The 21,936-nt window shown below is 47.8% G+C and overlaps 1 protein-coding gene across 1 annotated transcript in view; it reads left to right on the plus strand.

The window, feature by feature from the left end:
- Positions 1-16,516, plus strand: part of GCGR (glucagon receptor) — an 800,864-nt gene extending 784,348 nt beyond the window's left edge. The window contains exon 14 of the mRNA XM_069655284.1: positions 10,749-16,516. Coding sequence (XP_069511385.1) covers positions 10,749-11,084 — 336 coding nt within the window. The 3' untranslated portion in view covers positions 11,085-16,516. The remainder of the gene's footprint in view (positions 1-10,748) is intronic.
- The last annotated feature ends 5,420 nt before the right edge of the window (positions 16,517-21,936 follow it).

The following is a 21,936-nucleotide window of genomic DNA, read 5'->3' on the forward strand; positions in this document are numbered from 1 at the left end:
TGGAGTTGGGCAGTAGTGTGGTAGAGCTGTGGGCCAAATATGGCCAGGATGGTGAGCAATACATAGGGGGTGAGTTGGAGGTTAGGCAGAGGTGTAAGCTTTAAGGAACACGCGTGTGAGGCTAGGAGATGCAGGAGTGGTCTAGGGGCACTATACATTTTAGTAGAAGAAGTCAGCTAAGAATTACGATGGGCAAACTGGGAAAAGGTACGGCAGATAATACTTGGCAGCCTAATGCGGCATAATAAGTCTGTCAATGCCTAACACTGACTGAATGTGATCCGACATATAATGGCCTAAGCAGCACCATGGGTGCAAATGCCAAGCAGAGACTAAACGTAGTCAGAGTGGCCAGAGCAGGCCCAATGGGTGCATATACCTAGCAATGACTAAGTGCAGTTAGACAGGTGGACAGGGGACACATTGGGCCTCATTACGACCCAGGCGGTAAGTTACCGCCTGGGCCGTGACTTTACCACCATGGCGTAAACTACGTTTACGCCATGGTGGTTGGCGGACTTACCGCCCCATTCCGACCTAGGCGGGGCGGTAAGTCCCCAATCCCCATTTACCCTTCCCCATTCCCATTTTTGCCCCATAGGGCATAATGGGAGTGGGGAAGGCGTTAATTACGCCACCGTAAATTACGGTGGCGTAATTAACTCCATGGTCCCTTAGCGCCATGGATTTTAACACCTGCTAAAAGCGAGTGTTAAAAGCACCATGGCGCTAGGGGACCTCGTAATCAGGCGGTAAGGGTCGGCGCTGTTAATGCTGCCGTAAACCCCTTACCGCCTGAGTTGTAATGAGGCCCATTAAGTACATATGCCTTGTGCTGGCCAGAGTAACATGTAAGTAATGACTAGGGGGTACAGTGATTAGGCAGTGCAACACTGAGGATTAGCACTCAAAGGTGCACTGGGGAGGTACGGTGGATGGGCCCTAGGTGCACTGATCAGAGTCATAAACAAACAGCGAGTTAGAGGTCCGTTTTACCAGTAGTACATAGACATTTCTAGAAGACGCTGTACATGAAGTGCATACAATGCTGAGAGGCTATGCAATTGGTTTAAGAATGGTGGTTATTGCGCACAATATTTAGTAGGCAGCCAGCGGTAACAATGATAGCAAATGCAAAGCGGCTGCGAAGGGCACGGATAGCACAACGGTGCAAGTCACATGTGAGTCGAATGTTCGGGACGATGCAGATGTGCCCTGGCTGTGTAGACATATGCTTGCTGAGTAGGTCTGGATATGTGTGCCCTGGCAGTTCACACCTGCACTTAAGTCCAGGCTGCGAGATGTGCCTTGGCAGTGCACTTCTGTTCTGGTTGTGTAGCACGCAAGCAGAGTAAACACCCTTTGGATCTACACAGCAACTGCAGATGTGGATTGGCTGCTAAATGTGACCTGGCTGGTGGTGCAGATGTGCACTTGCTGTGTGTATATGCGTGGCTGGGCCAATGCCACGTGGCTGTCCAGATGTCCCCTGGCTCCGGGTTCTGGCTGCCGTGATGTTCTGTGACTCTGCACATCTGGACTGGCTGTGGAGATGTGCTCTGCTTGAGTGCACATGCAGATGTGGGGTGGCTGCTAAATGTGACCTGGCTGAGGGTGCAGATGTGCACTTGCTGTGTGTATATGCGTGGCTGGGCCTATGCCACGTGGCTGTCTAGATGTCCCCTGGCTCCGGGTTCTGGCTGCTGTGATGTTCTGTGACTCTGCACATCTGGACTGGCTTTGGAGATGTGCTCTGCTTGAGTGCACATGCAGATGTGGGGTGGCTGCTAAATGTGACCTGGCTGGTGGTGCAGATGTGCACTTGCTGTGTCTATGTATATGCGTGGCTGGGCCCATGCCACGTGGCTGTCCAGATGTCCCCTGGCTCCGGGTTCTGGCTGCTGCAATGTTCTGTGACTCTGCACATCTGGACTGGCTGTGGAGATGTGCTCTGCTTGAGTGCACATGCAGATGTGGGGTGGCTGCTAAATGTGACCTGGCTGGTGGTGCAGATGTGCACTTGCTGTGTGTATATGCGTGGCTGGGCCCATGCCACGTGGCCTCCCAGATGTCCCCTGGCTCCGGGTTCTGGCTGCTGCGATCTTCTTTGACTCAGCACATCTGGACTGGCTGTGGAGATGTGCTCTGCTTGAGTGCACATGCAGAGGTGGGGTGGCTGCTAAATGTGACCTGGCTGGTGGTGCAGAAGTGCACTTGCTGTGTGTATATGCGTGGCTGGGCCCATGCCACGTGGCCTTCCAGATGTGCCCAGGCTCTGGGTTCTGGCTGCTGCGATGTTCTGTGATTCTGCACATCTGGACTGGCTGTGGAGATGTGCTTTGCTTGAGTGTACAGGCAGATGTGGGGTGGCTGTGTGCAGCACTGCACTGGAGTGCAGCTAGCTGTGCAGTCCCAATCTTCGGGGATCTTTCGGTGCTTTCATTCTGAGCAGTGTAATGTTCTCTTTCTTGCGGAGAGCATTGCGCTGAGCCAGCCGCGCTAGCTATTAATCCTCAGAGCTTATAAACAGCCTCTTCCCGGCCAAGATTTAATGGAAACATGGAAGGGACAGGAGCCTCGGCGGGTCTCCCAGTCCGGCTGCACAAATGCGGTCAAAGACCTCCGCTGGCGCCCGGCCCACTTTCACAGGACGTTGGGCCTGTTTTATCAGAAGGTTCTCAAGCTTTGTAACCCCGTTGCTGTGTTTTCTGCCTACTGTTCAGCAGGCAGCGCTGTGCTTCTCGCCTCAGGGCGTGGTTTAGAGTGCTCACCCCCAGTGGCGGCTGGTACATTTTGTAATTGGAGGGTGGAAATGCTTGCCCTGAATGTGCCTTGGAGCGAACCAGCCTAGCGTGGGAGTTTGAAGGCAACTTCGGGAGGCGGTGGAATCGATTCTTAGAACATTTTTTAAAATAATGGGTTAAAATGGTGTATTTTAAAGTACACCTTCTATGAGGTAAAAGCCACACAGTTTGCAATCTGTTTTGTGTTGCAGCACATAAACGATCTAATAGCGGCATCAGGCAAGTCACAAACAGGGCATAGGTGCACTTATCCAGTACATTTTCATGACGCCTTTGCCCAAAATATATGCCAGTATAAAACAACATTTTTATGCTGGCTGTGCCTATATGTCCATGCAGGCTGCACCAATTTATGACAGTATTACCATGTCAAAACGACTTCCTTTTGACTTTGCCAGTCAGTAAAACAATGTAATGGGGCAATAAGACTATATTGACAGACTGGCATCACCAATGTAGGCCAGTGCAGTGATCTAAGAACATTTAGGTCTGCTTTACACTTGATGCTCAGTGAAGAACTCCATGCATCCAGAAGCCCCTTCCCCCGCTAAATTTAGTGACCTTCTTCACCTTCACACACACTCATTCACATGCATTCATACAACATAGACCACCAACACATTGATACAGCATTCATACAACACCTTGCATGCACAAATACATAAATACAAACACGCAATCATGCATGTGCACATACATGTAAACACATTTCATGCACATAAATCAGACTTTTACCTACTCGCTCCTTCAGAACTCTGCGGCTGCACAGACCCGCATGGCCCGCCCCTCTTCTCTGCAGCGTGAACAGAATGGCTGACAGGAGAGGACCTCTCTTCTGTCAGTCAGCATGTGTACTGGGCCAGAAGGCCTACACCTCGCCAGCCTCTTATTGTTGCAACCTACATTTTTTGTTACACCCAAAGAGTCTGCACTCCAAAAAACAAATATGTGGGGGTTCCAGGGCGACACGCTCCTGCTCAGGGGCAGGCAGTAGAGTCCTCTGGCACTCAGGTGGAGGAGGGACCCTCTCCCATACAGAGGAGCCCCCACGGCTCACACCCAGGTCAAGGGTGTGTACTGAAGAGGTACACAATGTTGTATGCCCTGGGAGACATAAGATGCCCCTGAGGGAATACAGGATGGCATAGTACCCTGGGGTGCATAAATGAACTAGGTCCCCGGAAGTCCATTTGTGTTGATAACTTGCAGTACTGGTATTCTAAACTCCTGCGGTGCATTAATGGTTCGCGACACCCCTCGAGGCATTCATAGTTTGCTATACTCCTAGGGTGCATTATGGTTGCTCTGTATCCATGGGGACATAAACATTGCCCTGTGCACCTAGGGACATTAATGGCGTTGTATAAACCTGCGGTCTAGTAAGGAGCTCTATACCCCTGGGGGCATTAATAGTGCTCTATACCCCAGATGGCATTAATGGTGATCTATACCCTTGGGGTCATTATTAGTATCTAAACCTCTAGGATACATATTGGTGGTACGATGAAGTCAGCGCTCTCAGGATCGAATTAATACATCAACTATCCTCCACTCTGTGAAGTTCCAGGCTGACCCCCCCGGCCCCCACCCCCGGCATTCCACACTTACCTCTTTCATTGTAAGATGCACAGCGATTAGAGGATATTAAAAGAAATGAAAAGGCAACTTTCAAAAAGGCCAACCAATGGATACCGCACGCAGCATGAAAAGGAAAGCCACCCATGCCCTTACTCTGAGCCCCAGAGGTAAAGGGCCACCCATGCCCTTACTCTGAGCCCCAGAGGTAAAGGGCCTCCCATGCCCTTACTCTGAGCCCCAGAGGCAGAGGAGCAAGGGCCACCCATGCCCTTACTCTGCCCACCCATGCCCTTACTCTGCGCCCCAGAGGTAGAGGAGCAAGGGCCACCCATGCCCTTACTCTGAGCCCCAGAGGTAGAGGAGCAAGGGACACACATGCCCTTACGCTGTGCCCCAGAGGTAGAGAAGAAGGGCCACCCATGCCCTTACTCTGAGCCACAGAGGTAAAGGAGAAGGGCCACCCATGCCCTTACTCTGAGCCCCAGAGATAGAGGAGCAAGAGCCACCCATGCCCTTCCTCTGAGTCCCAGAGGTAGAGGAGCAAGGGCCACCCATGCCCTTACTCTAAGCCTAGCCCTTACTCTGAGCCCCATAGGTAGAGGACCAAGGGCCACCCATGCCCTTACTCTGAGCCCCGGAGGTAGAGGAGCAAGGGCCACCCATGCGCTTACTTTGCACCCCAGAGGTAGAGCAGCAAGGGCCACCCATGCCCTTACTCTGAACCCCGGAGGTAGAGGAGCAAGGGCCACTCATGCCCTTACTCTGAGCCTAAAGGTAGAGGAGCAAGGGACACCCATGCCCTTACTCTGAGCCCCAGAGGTAGAGGAGCAAGGGCCACCCATGCCCTTACTCTGAGCCCCAGAGGTAGAGGAGCAAAGGCCACCCATGCCCTTACTCTGAGCCCCAGAGGTAGAGGAGAAGGTCTACCCATGCCCTTACTCTGAGCTCTAGAGGTAGAGGAGCAAGGGCCACCCATGCCCTTAATCTAAGCCCAGCCAGAGGTAGAGGACCAAGGGCTACCCATGCCTTTACCCTGAGCCCTGGAGGTAGAGGAGCAAGGGCCACCCATGCCCTTACTCTGAGCCCCAGAAGTAGAGGAGCAAGGGCCAGCCATGCCCTTACTCTGAGCCCCGGAGGTAGAGGAGCAAGGGCCTTCCATGCCTTTACTCTGAGCAGGGCCACCCATGCCCTTACTCTGAGCCCTGGAGGAAGAGGAGCAAGGGCCACCCATGCCCTTACTCTGAGCCCCGGAGGTAGAGGAGCAAAGGCTGGGCATTCAGTGCCTGGTCCACACTGTAGTCACGCTCTCTCCTGCAGGAATGATCTCGGCAGATGGACACAGGTTGGCTGCATGGAAAAGGGCAGTTCCTTATCCAGCCCGAGCTTCAGGAAAAGCACCATAGGATGTGACCTTGGACAGCAAGCTGCCATCTGCTGTGCCCTCACCGGTTTCTGGCACATTCAGGTTATGCAGAGAAGTGCTCTGTAGTCAGGTGGGATTTCTTGTGTTTTGTTCAGAGGGAGCAGGCCAGGCTGAAGATGTGTGGGGACCCATTTCAACATGATGGTTGTACCCCTCCAGCCCCCCTCCCCTTGCTTAGAGCTGAAAACACTTTGAGGCACCAGTGGAGTGCATATATTATAATGCAGACAAATACAGTCAGAGGGGTGGTGTGGGGGGTTTAATAGCCACTGATTGTCACGAGAAGAACAGCCAGTAGGGAGCTGAAACACAAAATGCCCACAGAAAAGCTATGGATCCTTCTTTGTCAGCAAGTGGCTGTTGTGGAGAAACCAGTGTTGAAAGCCAACAAGGAGATAACACTTCAGTGTACCCCGAGGGAAATGCAGCTGGTAAGGGCACTGCAAAGCGCAAATTTAAAACTCCAGAACGAAAGTGCTATAGAAAGTACTATAAAAAGTACAATAGAAATGAATATATTGCTGTGTTATAAGACTGATGACGGGCAACATGGGGTAGTTGCTGGGTTCCCCCTGAGGCTCAGGGCGCTTTTAAACTGAAAAAGTTGAAAGGCCCTGATGCTGCCACGGAAGAGATTTCAATTTGAAAGACAATTGGTACGTTGTACAGGGCAATCAGGCAACCTTTCACTTATGCTATGTTTTCACGTCATGTTGGTCATTGTACAGTTAATACCTTTCCATGTTGCCTGTTAAATGGCGCTCTACCATTTTGTGGACCTGGCGGGCTGAAAGGTACCCACTCACATAACTTGTAGTTTGCCGGTCCGGAAACAATGGTACCGGCAACCTTACCAGTATCGTTGTTTCCAGACCGGCAAATTTGTAATGAGGCCCATTGTTTTATTTTATTTTATTGTTTAAAGCATAGACCTAGCACAAGAGCACCAGAGCGCTGTACAGAGGGTAATTAGCCAGCATTTGCCATAGCATCTTTAAAAAGTAGCCCAATACTGTTACGCCATTGCAGGAAGAAAAAAAACAGAAGACAGGCCTTCTCTGTCTATGCCCCAAGACTCTGGAACCTCGTCCTCATCAACATCTGACTCGGCCCATCACTTCTACAGTTCAAGAAGGAGCTCTAGACCATCCTTTTCAAGGAATGGCTCCTCCCTAACACCTCGGTCCATACACCGTCCACTCCCCGCCTTACCTGAGACTGGGTGATCTGATCCCGGCTGTTTCCTCCCCTGGTTACTTGTAGATTAATTGATGGCTATTGCCCTCCCTCTACTGTTGTTAGAACCCCTCTCCATTGTTTCTCTGCTCCCTAACTTTATGCTTCCCCCATGAATGCAAAGTGCTCTATTGCTTCCCGAAGCAAGGTCTGCGCCCAATAAATACAATAATAATAATAATGATAAATAATAATAATATCTAATAATACATAATAATAATATTAATAACTGTGAATTGTGGTCTGTGAGTCCATTGGAATTAGTCCTTGATCAGGTGTTGTCCTTTACATCTAAAACCGAACATCGAATGGTGGCTGCAACTTTGATGTGAATTTTCAATACGTCTAAGACGCAATGTAAAACTCTTTTAAGCATCTTATATACATATGAAAAGTGACATCAAAGCGAGTCCTAACCCTAATTTGGATTTTCATATGTATGGTAGCATGCATTACGAAATGTAAATCTCCTACACATGCATGTACAGATCGTTTAAAAGATTCACATTCATTTGGCGCCTGCGTCATATATTGATGAATCTTAAAACGTTAACATATCAAAATTGCCCAACTCAAATGTTTTAATTTAATTTTCAGTGCACCAATTCATGATAACATCTAGGTGCATGCCAAAAATCTTAAAAATCGAAGTGGACAATTTTGAGTTATATGGGGCCGAAACTATGTATTTTATTTCCAATGAGAAAACCACGTGTTAAAAGCTGTTAAAAACTCGATCAAAACAACATTCTTTTAAACTATGAAGCCCTCCATTAAAAATTCTGAAATGTTTCAACGCAGAGGTGGCTACCCCGGAATTATACTGTGGCGTTTTTTCAGATAATTTTCATGGAAGAGTTAAAGAGTTATTAAGGAACCTTATTTTCTTAAACTCCATAGACAATCCATCTTAACCCTAACTATGCTTTGTGCTAGTGTGATGGCATTATATATTATAGGACAAAGCTATCCGCCCTATAGTTAAGGGGAAACCTATTATCTGTCGCAGTATATCAGGCAGTCACATTCAGTTCCTTTCGCCCCCAAGCAAGGTGGCACACAATAAAGTGCTTTACAGATTCAAATTTGGTGAGGCCTTCTACCCGTCTTGCACCCACCCCAATACCCTGTGTCACCAATGGACTAGGAACCAGGCCGATGTATTGTAAGAATATATATTTATTTAAGGTTTGTCAAAGAAGACTTGCAGCCAATATCAGCCCTCAATGATGTGGCAACACCCAATATCACAACTCTAAACAACGTTCGGTTATTAAAACAACACAGGTAAAACTTTGAAACATGCACTCACAACTTACCACAGATTTAATTTCAATGTTACCAATAGAAAACATTCACAATACAATACAAGATCCACAGGCATGACTTAATTTGAAACAATACTTTTCTCCCAGCAACCCCCACCGTCCAGGCCTCCATTAAATATGACTCCAATGGGAAAAATCATTTTGGGCTTGTTACTAGAAATGCAATATTAGGGAAAGGAATACAGTGGGAAAAATCGTTTTTGCAACACACATGAAAATGAAAGCAATGCTTGGTAATTGTGGTTTGGCAACAAAGGGGGAATTTCGTTTTGCAACACACATACACATCAGATGTAAGGCTTTGTAATTCTGACTTTGGACTGGGACTACATGGGAAGTTTTGTTTTGTACCCTCTACATTCACTTGAAAGGTAGCATTTAGGATGACTTATTTTGGGATTATGGACACCCCACTTCGGGACAGGAGTCGGGGGTTTCAAAGGACAGTCACCCAAGTCTTTTTGGTCTATACCAGCTCTAACACACTGGGCATGACATTTGTTAGTTTCAAACTCTAACAAAACTCATCCTGTGATTTTTCTATGTGGGAATTAATTGATTTACTTTAATCAAATGTGCTAAGGGGCTACACAGTGCTCCCCTTTCCCCCACAATTTAATGGAAAGGATTAAGGCAGACAGTTCCCAACACAATTCAATTTCAACAGAGAGGGTTGTTTTCCATGGGTAATAATTTGAATGAGATTTAATATACTGTGCAAAGGGCCTACCCAGATTCACCACCCACCTTTACCCACTAATGGAAAGGAATAAATCAGAGATATCTACTTACATGGGAGCTCTCTCTACTCTTTGCTCAGGAGGCCAGCCAGATTTTTAGGACCCTCTTTTGGTAGGCATCTCACTCCAAGCCTCTCCCACAGCAAGGTACCTCCAGTTAGGCCTCTCTCAGATAGGGCTCCCAGGTTTCCAGGCAAGGTTTACCTAGATGGTCTTGGTAGCTCTCCTTGCCTCTCTGCTAGTTGTTCCTCGCTAGAGTCCATCAGCAGGCTATCTCCCGGTATCAAGAAAAAAGTCCTGTTCTGCAAACATGCCCTCTTATAGCGCTGATGACACTCCAACATGGCCATAATTCCCATGGTGAAGATTGGCTAGCATTCTCCCTTCACCTCCCACGAAGACACCCACTGGCTGCTAATAGGATCTGAAGTTGGGAGATATGTATGTTGTAGACTGAGGGAGGAAGATTTGTTATCCCAAAGTGACATGTGGGTTTTACATTTTGTGTTCTGAAAAATCTCACAATGTGTTAAATCCCTTAATCTTTCAGCTAACCATGTGAATATATATATTTTTGAGTTCTATATTTTATGGTGAGTCGGACAATAGTAATTTTTTTATTTCGGCACGCCCTTCCTGGGCGGAGCTACCGTTTTTCACGGTTTGCTGCTGCGCCAAAATAGTTACAACTCCGGCACTACATACTTCCAACATTAATTTCACTGTCTATTATTCTATCAATATCTCCAATTCCTCAGATTTATGAAAATACCAGAATCATATGTACATCACATCACAAAAATGACCCGGGATGGGCTCGATAGGACACACAATGCTCTTTTTATTTAGGAAAAATATCTTCAAAGTTTAACCAATGGCACTGCATGCTACACAAAGTAGTTTCATTTCTCCTGAAGTATGTGACCAGCCACCTGCTCGGGCCAGTGTTTATCCTACCCTTCTTCTGCTGTGCTTCAAAGGGTCTTTGTTCAGAGCTAATGCACATTTTATGTGTAACCTGTCCTTAAAGGTCAATTCTGTTGGTCATGTTATCTGTAAATCTCATAATTTCAAACTACTTCTTTGTATATCCTAGCATTTAAATTGACAGCCAGACCTGTTTCCTTGGTGGGCCCAGCCCCAAAGGTCTTGAGTTCAGATTTTCAAAGGGTCTTTGTTCAGAGCGAATGCAACATTAATGGGGAACCTGACCTTAAAGGTAGTTTATGTTGGTTGTGTTATCAGCAAAGTAATCACAATTCCATTCTCTTTCTCTGTATATTGATGCATTTACTTGAAACCAGCCCTGCATTCCTGGTATGCAACAACCCAAGGAAATGTGAAATCTCCCACAGCATCATACTAGTGATGCCTCAATGCATAAAGCCTGGAAGAGAAAGCGCCAAAATGCATTATATCAAACGATTCAAGTCAAGTGAAACCCAGTAAAATCAGGCATAGTAAAGTACTTTGCAATTTTCTCATTTGACCAATCAATATCCTGCTTTGCTCCCAGCCAATCTCCCAGCATCAACAATTTCCTGTATTTCCTTCCGCTTTTGATGTACACACTCTGTACTACTGGCTGAGGCCCTGGTTTTATGCACATGCGCTCTGACACTCTCTATTTCCGCTTCAGGTGCAGTCTGAGCTCCTCAAGTGGTGGAAGCGCTGGAAACTGGGTAAGGACATCGAGGAGGAGTACCGCCACACCTACAGCCATACTCCCAATGCCAGGAACGATGGCGGCAGCAGTGTGAGCGAGAAGTACAAACTGGTGGGCATCCTCAACAATGGGAACAGCCTAGCCCCGCATGGGGGGACACACTACCTCCAGAATAGGGGCAGCACCACCACCACAGAGAACCTGACTCTCAGCGACAAGCACCACTGCTACGAGTTTCCCGAGACTGCCGAGGAGAACTTCCGAGCAACCGCCACCACTCTGCAGCCACAGGACAGCAGCAGGGAGTGAAAGGGGGCCAGGTGGGTGTTGCAACCTGGCACAGCGGTTGTAGACTCAATTGCACACCCCAATTCTGGCTTTATTCTCATTTGATTCCACCATGTGCCCTGTGGTCGAGCATCCTCCAACCATTGGCGGGGGGCAAGCTTTATCCTCCATCCATCGCAAAGGAGAACCTCATTGTTGTGTTACTATCTGTCCCCCTATGATCTTCATTGGAAAATAAGGAGGTCGTGACCAACATGCTAGGCTCTTTTGTGACTTCATCACCCGCTTGGGTCCGACACAGCCAAAGAATCTACTTCTACAATGGGTAGGGATTTCCCTATGGAAGCCCCCAAGGGGGCAGGCAGCTCAAGACACCTGTGTTCATTGGTGGAACCTCTACATGGGCGGAAGCAGCAGTGGGCCTGCCGTGACTGTTGGATTTGGTGTGACTGTGAAAGGGGAACATTGGACTGGGGCGAGAAGCTGAGGTTGGTGCTTGATGCGCCCCATCTACCATAGTTGTGTTATCTGAGAACTTATATTTATGAGGTACTGCTGAATGTGATGTCATCCAAGTGTCCTACGTCACCCCATCGCGCAGAGGGACCTCCCCCTTTGCACACTGACATATACGGTTTGGCTCTGAGAAAGGCCTACTTGTGCCTTGACAACAAAGATCTTGCTCGGACACTTCCGCTTCATGCTTTTTACTGTGCTGGAATTGCAGAGTCTGTTGTGGTGGTCATGCAGGGGCTGTAGCTATGCCAGACGCGGTGTAGAGCTGGGACAGAGTTCCACTCATGGGTGGTGTGGAGACACTGATCAAAGCTAGGAAGTGAGTTTCCTCCCTCCAGAGTCCATGCACAGGGCTTTCTACACATCAGGAGTGGTGCAAGGGCCTTTAACCTTCTAGGGCCGCCCCACTAGCTCCTTAGAGGTGGTGCAGAGGGCTCTATCTGCCTCAAGGTTGGCACAACAACACTGACCTCAGTTTGGCAGGGGCTGTAACTTCCTGGTGGTAGAACCCTGCGTGGTGAGGCCAGGCGCCTTGATATTTGTTAGGGAGAGACTTCTGTGACTTCCACACAGACAGTATAGAGAGCAGCACCCCCATCAGTGGATGCACTTTGGGAATTGGCCTTGGATGTGGAGGGACTATCACCGCCTCAGAACCAGTGTAAGATGGGGTGCTTTCAGCAGAAGTACTAGGTTTGTTGAGTTAAGGGTTCTCTCCCCCTTAGAGATGAAACAAGGTCCTTAATCCCGAGCCACTCCAGAAAGGTAAAAAGAACTCTGTGGTTTTGGTTAACTAGGACTGGAGGACGGTCATTCTCTGTTGTTACAGCCGAACTGTGGAACTCCCTGCCACCTTTTCTCTGGGCCACTGAGAATCACTATCAGTTTAGGTGCTCTTTGAAAACTTTGTTATTCTAGGCCCTAGGGCGTTAGCTTCTTAGTGGTATCTGTTGTGTTTTAGCACCAAGATGCCCTCGGGTGGACGCGCGCTATATGCCTGCAACACCTGGAGAGAGGCAATTCCAAGGAAAAAAGGTCACAGGGGAGATCCACTCTCCGGAGAAATTGAGGCAAGGTACATTGAAACACTTGTGTATAGGCGCGTTACAAATGACTTATCATATCATATGGACGGTCCTATGTTCTTTCATCGCCAGGCTTTCTAACGACTGCCTTTTAAATGTGGAGAAAATAACGAAAAGTTTCATTGAATTTCTTTTTTGGGGGGTTACCCCGAACCTCCTTCCCGCACCTATTTTTAACCTTTCCCAACGCCCTCAAACCCTTGCCTGTCCTTTCCCACCCTTTTTCGTTATTTCCTCCACGTTAAAAAGGCAGTCTTTAGAGAGACTGGCAATGAAAGGACGTCCTACCATATGGACATAAGGCCGTTGCATTCACACCGCAGTCCATTCAGCTCAGGTTTACTGCTCCATTCGCTTCTATAAGAGGGCGGGTGCCGCTGCTCTCCTGGCCAGTGTCCCCCCTTCTTTGTGAACCAAGCATCTTGCCTCTGCTCCCCCCTCTTTGTAGGCTGTCTCTGTCTCTGTGACGTCTCTATTAGGAGAGCCTATCTGCTCCACCCTCCCTTTATAGACTGGAGTGCCTTCTGCTGAAGTGAACCCCTCCTCTCACTCTAGGCACTAGCTCCTGGAGATAGAACCTGCTATAACTGGCTTCTGCCTATCAAAGAAATAAATGAATCCATATTCCAAAAATGTAAACATATATGTAATAATTTAAACCAAAAACGCATATACTCCAAATCCCAGATGTGTTCAGAACCCCCTTATTTGCACATGTCATGGGAAATCCAGAGGTGCTGGCCTATCTTCAGTGCCTATTCCCATGACTCCAGCCCCATCCACCACAGGTCCTTTCCTTGGAGCCTATTTCCATGATTCCAGCCCCATCCACCACAGGTCCTTTCCTTGGAGCCTATGTCCATGATTCCAGCCCCATCCACCATAGGTCCTTTTCTTGGAGCCTATTCCCATGACTCCAGCCCCATCCACCACAGGTCCTTTCCTTGGAGCCTATGTCCATGATTCCAGCCCCATCCACCATAGGTCCTTTTCTTGAAGTCTATTCCCATAACTCCAGCCCCATCCACCACAGGTCCTTTTCTTCGAGTCCATTTCCATGACTCCAGCCCCATCCACCACAGGTCCTTTCCTTGGAGCCTATTTCCATGATTCCAGCACCATCTACCATAGGTCCTTTCCTTGGAGTCCATTTCCATGACTCCAGCCCCATCCACCATAGGTCCTTTCCTTTGAGCCTATTTCTATGGCTCCAGCACCATCCACCATAGGTCCTTTCCGTGGAGCCTATTTCCATGACTCCAGCCCCATCCACCACAGGTCCTTTCCTTGGAGCCTATTTCCAGGACTCCAGCCCCATCCACCATAGGTCCTTTTCTTGGAGCCTATTTCCATGATTCCAGCCCCATCCACCATAGGTCCTTTTCTTGGAGTCCATTTCCATGATTCCAGCCCCATCCACCATAGGTCCTTTTCTTGGAGTCCATTTCCATGACTCCAGTACCATCCACCATAGGTCCTTTTCTTTGAGCCAATTTCCATGGCTCCAGTCCCATCCACCATAGGTCCTTTCCTTGGAGACTATTTCCATGACTCCAGCCCCATCCATCATAGGTCCTTTTCTTGGAGCCTATTTCCATGACTCAAGCCCCATCCACCATAGGTCCTTTTCTTGGAGTCCATTTCCATGACTCCAGCCCCATCCACCATAGGTCCTTTTCTTTGAGCCTCTTTCCATGGCTCCAGCCCATCCATCATAGGTCCTTTCCTTGGAGCCTATTTCCATGACTCCAGCCCCATCCATCATAGGTCCTTTCCTTGGAGCCTATTTCCATGACTCCAGCCCCCTCCACCATAGGTCCTTTCCTTGGAGTCTATTTCCAGCTCCGACGCCATCGACCATCGGTCCTTTTCTTGGACACCTTTGACATCGCTTACGGGTGTGTTTGCCTTCGAGGGCTGAAATCGGTCAGAATCTGCACGCAGAGTGGGCCTTACAGTAGGCGTTTCAGCGTGATACCTCTCATCATTAAATCAGGTGCAACATCTGGACTACTCTTTGGCCGCAGAGGCGGTCATCAGCAGGGTACCTCGCACTTGCCGGTGGACCCTTCTATTGGTAGATGATGCCCAGATGGACGGTGTTCCCCTTGGTTGGCGTTTCCATGGAGGGCAGACAGTGAAGCCCTTTGATTGTAGCGGCCCCTCCCCTTGGAAAGTGACACTGCTGTTGACAGGGGAACTTTACAAATGCACTTATTTCAGCCTGAAGGCTGCTCTAGGACTCAGGCCTTGCGTGACCAAGTAAACCTCTGAAAATATGAAAAGAAGGCCACATCTAAACCGGGCAGCTTTTCAAAAAAGACTTCCGGTGACCTCAGATGCAGCCAGACACAAGGACACATCCCAGGTGGGGGTTCTGAGATCACAATGGGAAACATGCATGGTAGGTCCACCTGGACGGTGCACAAACCAAAAACAGCAAATATCATGACGTGTAACCCTCATAGCACTCACGGCGGAAATGCTCCAGTTGTGTTGTACACTGAGGATGCAGCAATCAATGTGCACATGTTTGAATGGATTAGTATCAATGTTTATGTTGGAATACAGCCATGAGGTCTGGTGGAATGTATCTGTCGCAACTCAATGTACCATTCATGGTACACATTCTCGAATGTACTGAACACACTGCACCTGTTCCTCTTGCCACTGGAATGTGCCAATTGCTACAGTATCCTCTGGGTAGTATACTAGCCAGTTTCAGGGCAGGTTGTGTAATATACAGCTATTGTGGACTCGTTGGAATGTAAAGTCAGTGTACACATAGGAATTCACCAATCTCAATGTACATAGTGGAATGCACCTATCACAGTGCACACAGAGGTAAAGACCAAAAACAATGCACATAGTGAACAGATAAATGACAGTGTACACTGTGATAGAAGTGTGCCAAAGAAATTAGCAGAACTGTAACTCCGGCAGGGGACGGGGTTGGCGGGAGGGAGCAAGGTGCAACACAGATAGTAAGGGGGTTGTGGATGGGCCAGGTAGACAGCTAAGTGGGCGTAACAGACACCTGTAACGTTTTTCATTCATTTCTCTCAGTTGGTCAGCCAATAGGTGCATTTATATATGGCTGTTGTGAAATCTGTCTCCTCTACTCTGCTGGAACCCAAACGTAACACCTACCTGACCAGGGGCTGCTTCCACTGGTGCCTGCCACTAGGAACATGTGTCCTGGAACAAATAGGATTTGGTGACTTATTACAAAGCCTGGATCCCAAGACTGACAATCTTTTATCGCCTCTGGTCTGCGAGCCTCTAAGGGATGAAGAGTCTGTGGTCCTGAAATATCCCTAAGGAGTTCATCACGATAATTCACGTGACTAGTCAGGAAGGCTCCTACTATACTTGCACATATGTGCCGGGGGCCTGAAGGGGAAAATCCCATGTAGCCGCTTGACGCTGAAATCATATGCCGTAGAATTGGGCCGGACCTTCATCAACTGTAACATCTAACCTGGGTAACGAATTGACCAGTTTTCCAAAAATCAGGGGGGTGGGGGAAGTGTTAGGAGAGATCTTTTCTTAGTGTTTGCAGAATCTAGCCCAGCTTCCAGTAGTTGAGATGAAGCCCGATAGAGTTCACCCAGGCTGACATGTCATTCAATCTTTCTTAAAGCACAGTGGAAAAGATTTCACCCAGGCTGACATGTCATTCATTCGTTCTTAAAGCAAGGCGGAAAAGATTTCATGTTAGCTGTAACTGTTGTACGGTGGTAAAATGAAGAAGCATGTTTTAACTTCAAGAGAACCGTTCCAGGATGGTGAGAATGGTTGTAAAAAGTAGTGGAACTGTTAACGGTGAAAAATAAAACTAGTGGTACTCCACTCCCGATAGCGCCTGCTCACTTCAAACACTGTCTGTGCATGTTAGAACGCTCCAATTGCACTGCACACATAAAACTGCTCTAACGAGAATGCAGGTCTTGGAATGCATCCATTACAGCGCATACATTGGAATGTGTCAATTACGGGGTACATGGATGAATGTGTCAATCAAAATGGGCTTGGTAAAAGGTAGCATGTGAGGTGTAGGCAGAGGAATAAACCAATCAAAACGTGGTGGTGGTCTGTACCAATCACATTGTACTGTCACAATGCTCGTAGTGAAACAGACAATTGACAGTGTGCATGACTGCATGCAACAATTTCAGTTCACATGCTGGAATGTACCAAACAGTGGACATGTAGGAATGTACCAAATGTTATGTCTATGCTGGAATGTAGAAATAAGAGCTGTTATATTAGCGTTACTGGATTTGTAAGTCACGACTGCGGCCGGTGTCCTTGCAAAGGGCCAGAAAAATCGAACACCAAAGGGGAAGAGCTGCACTGGCCAGAGGTGGCCACAGAGACTTCTTAGAGTCACTCAGTGGCAGCCATTTCCTGAAGGGTTAGGCTAGGCATAGGTCCGACTCATCAAGGGTGCCAATACTGCTTTAAAGTCAGTGCAGAGGTGCTCCCTGCTTTGTCTCAGGCGCCCCATACCTTGTGTGGCACCCCAGTACTGCGCATGCTCCTGGACGATAGAGGCCCCTACCTCAGCGCTGAAGCCATGAGCAGGGCCCCAGAGTGCAATGAGCTGCAGTGGGAGGCTTCAATGTTCACTGGTGTTTCCTGCACTGCTAACGGCTTAAACGCAAACAGTGTAGATGCAACAGGACATGTCATTACACAGCAGCAGCGGCAGTGCAGTGATCGCCACAAGTGGCAGTACTAAAATAAAGCATTATGTGTCATACTCCTGTGAACAGCAACACAGAACGCCGCATTTCCCCACCACACACTCAGCCCCATGGTGTGCCCAATCCTTCAAGGTGGGTGGCATCATTAGAACTCATAAAAATGTAGCAGAGGTTGAAATGTGGAGCAGACTGCTCCTTTTCTTCAAGGCACTTTGACAACAAATGTGCAAAGCATCTCTGGTGAAGTAGTAACAATATATGTGGTTGTTATTTAGCACTTCGTGCCGAATTCCTCCTGCTTCTAAGCGCTGTCCTTATTTTCCAATTTAACTGCATTCAAATTCTCGACCTCAGAAGGAAGAAAGGCGCAGTTGACCATACCAGTGATTCACACCTGTGACGTTTAAGCGCACCTATGTCAGAATCAGCCACTTGACATGTAAGCAATATTCTTGGACGCTTTCAACCTTCTGTTACTGATACCGGTTAATCAAAAATATTGAAGAAGAGGTTATTTCAGGGAGTAGAATTGAATCTGAGATGCAGTGTTATCTGATAGGCTGGATCAAATGTGCGAGCAGCAAAGCATTGTGGGTGGCAAACGTCCGCCCTGGTTCAGGGCATCTCTGCCTCCTGGTGCTCTTCCATCCAGAAGAGCCCATCAAGTGCTCAGCCACTTACAGTGGAGTCACATGGGCATCAGAGAGAGCGTGCCCTCTGCTGACTCCCCTCCTATCTAGAAAGCCACCACCCGTTTATGCACCTCTAGATGGTGAGCCCCAGAGGGCTCCATCCTCTCACCCATGATCCTCAACCTCTAGATGGAGACCCTAGCAACCCTCCTGACTGGCCACAACGTCCACGTCCACTAATATGCAGAAGATACACCACTCCACTTGAAAATGCCAGCTGTCCTAGCCATCCACCAACAGAAACCATGGCACGTTCTGATGACCAATGCCAACCTCAGACGGAGCCTCACTAAGATGGATGTCCACTAAACCTAGCGTTCTCACTTCCAGTTCTGGCTGCCTGGCATGAACCCTAATGTCATCCCTCATACTACAGCTGATACTGTGCCAGTCTCTAGGATTCCACGTGGACACCAACCACTCATTCAAGACACACGTGGCAAAGAAATCTCAGACAGCACAGCACCACTACTAACCCTTCTGGGGGAAATGAAGCCCTTGATGCCAGTCGGCAGCTTCAGGTCCACGCTACACGCCCTGGTCATATCTGGCCTCAACATTGGACATAACCTCATAACCTGCTCACTCAGTCTCTGCCCCCCCTAGCACTCCTGAGAAATATCCTCCATGCTGCTACTGCAGCAAAGGTCTTCAAATACGCCCACCCTCGCCAACCTTCACTTGCTAACCCGACAAGCATACATCACCTTCAATACCAGCTGCAGCATGTACAGAGCTGGCATCATGCAAGCTCCCTCTAAGTGCCACATAGCCATTGGCGGATAGTGCATGGTCAGACTAGAGAAGCACAAGTGCAGAAATACAACTATTGGGAGACGAGCATTCTCCATCTATGCCCCAAGACTGCGGAATCTCAAACCTGCCAACATCAGACTCACCCACCCCGTGCCGTCCCCTCCTCACCCCCCCCCAGCTTCTGCAGTGCAACGCCAGCTCTACCCACACACCTTTCACCCACACACCTTCAGCATTGCCCCCTGCTCTCCACTCACTGTAAATCCTAGCTATGGGGCGAGGACTGCTCCAGCCCGTAACCTGCTAATGTATGTCTGGGAACGCTAACACTGAGCAGCGCTCCGGTGCTTCCAGAAACTAGGCTTGCGCTGAACAAAGACTCCAAAATAAAAGAAGGCCAATTCGAACATTCTTTTGGATAATCAACCATTTTGACGCCACCCACCCCCATTGAGAAAAAGAATGCTGGCAAAGAGAACCTGTCTATAAGTCTGGATGACCCAAAAAAGGTGGAAAAAGGGGAAGAGGTGTGCAAAAGCTCTAGAACGGGGGTTGGGGGTGAAGCAAGTGGGGGGCAACACTCCCTAATTTTTTAAAAAAGGTGTACAATAGTGCTAAAAAAATTAAAATGAAACGAAGGACGAATATAACCATTCTCAATAAATGGCTATTTTTTTTTTTTTTTTTTTTTTTTTTATTGGTTTATACAAAACCTTTAAAAGGCAAAAACAAAAAAAAACAAAAGGACACAAGTCATCCATTTCCACGTTCAGAAACATACATGAGATCACGTTTCAAGATACAGACATAAGAAAGCAGGAGTCCACAGCAAATGGCTATTCAAATGTGCGCCATCTAAGCAGATATTGTACTCCTGGTTCAGACTGGCGTCAGAAAATGGACTTGTGTTAAAGTGCGCAGAACCTGCGGCGTGTGTGTTATGCTGTGAATCCCATGTGCCGCGGCTGCCACGTTGTTACATCACCAGTATACTTTTTCAATTCGTTTTTTGCCGAAACCGTTTCAACGGAAAAATCTCATTGAAAAATATAGGGAGGGGGCTGGGCAAAGGGGAGATAAAGGGTAGGGAGCTGGGGGCTAAGGGAGTAAATAATAGGAGAGGGGTGGCTTGGGGGGCAAAAAAGTAATCGAAAGAAATACAAGGCGAGGTAACAGCATAGAACTGTGCTGCCTGGAGCGGATAGGATGTATTTTGCAAAACATCTTATGAGCCAAATCTTGCAGAGCCGTGACCTCGACGAAAGGTTAGCACTGAACCTGCGGATATGCTTTGGTAAGAACCTTTGGTGGAACAGATGAATTAAAACAAACACGTGGAATGGACCTACATCAGAATCAGCTGCAGGTCACAACAAGAACAATACAAAATAGACCCCAAAGCATTCATAATACTAGTGTCTTATTTTCTAAGCGCTGTACATAGAACATGTCTGCGTGCACTTATTACCCATCCAAAGTTGGCACTCATGTATCGACCTTAGAAGCATGAACAGCTGAGTTGGCACTGCGGGGATTTTGACCTGCAAATCTCACCCAGATCTTAGCAGGGAGCACTCAACTCACTGATCTATCTTACCAGCTATCCATCACCCGTAGCACTTGTTTAACTCACTTGCTCTTGTTTGTACTTACCCTTGTCCTAAACCCCCCCCCCCTTACACTTTCCCTGATCGGAATGAACCAAAACATGTGAAGGATCAGCTTGATGTGCCCCTCCTTTATCTTGTCTCCCCTTTAACCCCATCCCATTGGTGCACCATGAAGTAAGTTTGTTTTGCAGTTCTCGTTCTACAAAATCATATTAGCACATGGAGATCGTTATTGACCTCCTCTGAGCCAATCAGAATGTTTAGAGGGCAGTCAATAACTACTAGTATTGACTGCATTCTAAACATTCACTCTTCAAAAGCAGACAGGGAATCAACAATGCAATTTCCAGGCAAGGTATCTATCTTTCAACAAGACCCTTCCTTTCTTGGGGGACCTTTTTTTCACGGCAACATCCTACTTAGCACACCAGAGAGAAAGCTAAAACATGGGAATATGCTTCCACTTTCTTACAGATGATCTTTCTTTTACATGACGCCTAATGCGTGCTCATGTTCAACCCACTCCAACCTGACTAATTTTGCAATTAAAATACTTAACTTATCAAGACAACCATGTTATTTTAACACTACAAAGTAAAACCACATTTACTTTACAGCTTTGACTCAGACCATAACGTGGTGGTGGGTCATTATCCCATGATAACGACCCCTCTCTCGGCCTACAAGGCTATATTGTCCTCATGAAAATGTCTGAAGAGATGAAAGAGGGCCTGGCTTTAAGGAGTGCCAGCATTGGGCGAAAAACACAGGACTGGCTTTGCAAGTGAGAACAATCAGTTCTTTCAGCAATGCCACATAGTTTGCAATCGTCCTTCTTCTGTACCCACTCAACGTGTGGTTCACTAATGCGAGCTGAGATAGCAGATCTTCCAGGCGATGCAAGCCACTAAATCATCCACATTAGACTTTATGAACAGGATTGGCACAGTCTTCTCTGCTGGTGCCAGAGTAGTTTTCAATGTGGTGACTTGGTCAACTGCCTTCGATACTGCACAGCCAATAGCCAGGAGCTCTCCTTTAAGACTATTCTCTGATGCAGAAGATGAGGGTAATGAAGGGTGCTCTTAGTTGGCTGCTGCTAGGCTTAAGGCAAAGAACATGTCCCTGATCGCTCATGTTCCAGGCTTATTGGAGCGTCATACACCCAAACTTCCACAAATATTACCCCCTTCTTACCTTCTAGGTTATGTCTTTCCCGGGTCATCCGTCATATGTTACGACTTTCCTCGCAGACTACGCCTGGAAGCACCAGCTGGTGGCACAATAGGGCGCTTTTTGGAAAAGCCTAAGTGCTCTGAGACTATCACAGTGGTGATTTGGCACAGTTTAAAAATGTTGTAACATACCATAACATAGCAATGGCATTCTGTCTTTCAAGTGGGCCAGGTGAAGTGCAGCCTGAGCTGACAAGCAACAGGAAAGAAAGACCTGGGCCGCTATGAGAACAGGTGCACCAGAGGACCACAAACTCCCTGCCTTTGGCT

This window comes from Ambystoma mexicanum, chromosome 3q (assembly GCF_040938575.1).
Source record: "Ambystoma mexicanum isolate Mex_15411 chromosome 3q, UKY_AmexF1_1, whole genome shotgun sequence".
Lineage (NCBI taxonomy): Eukaryota > Metazoa > Chordata > Amphibia > Caudata > Ambystomatidae > Ambystoma > Ambystoma mexicanum.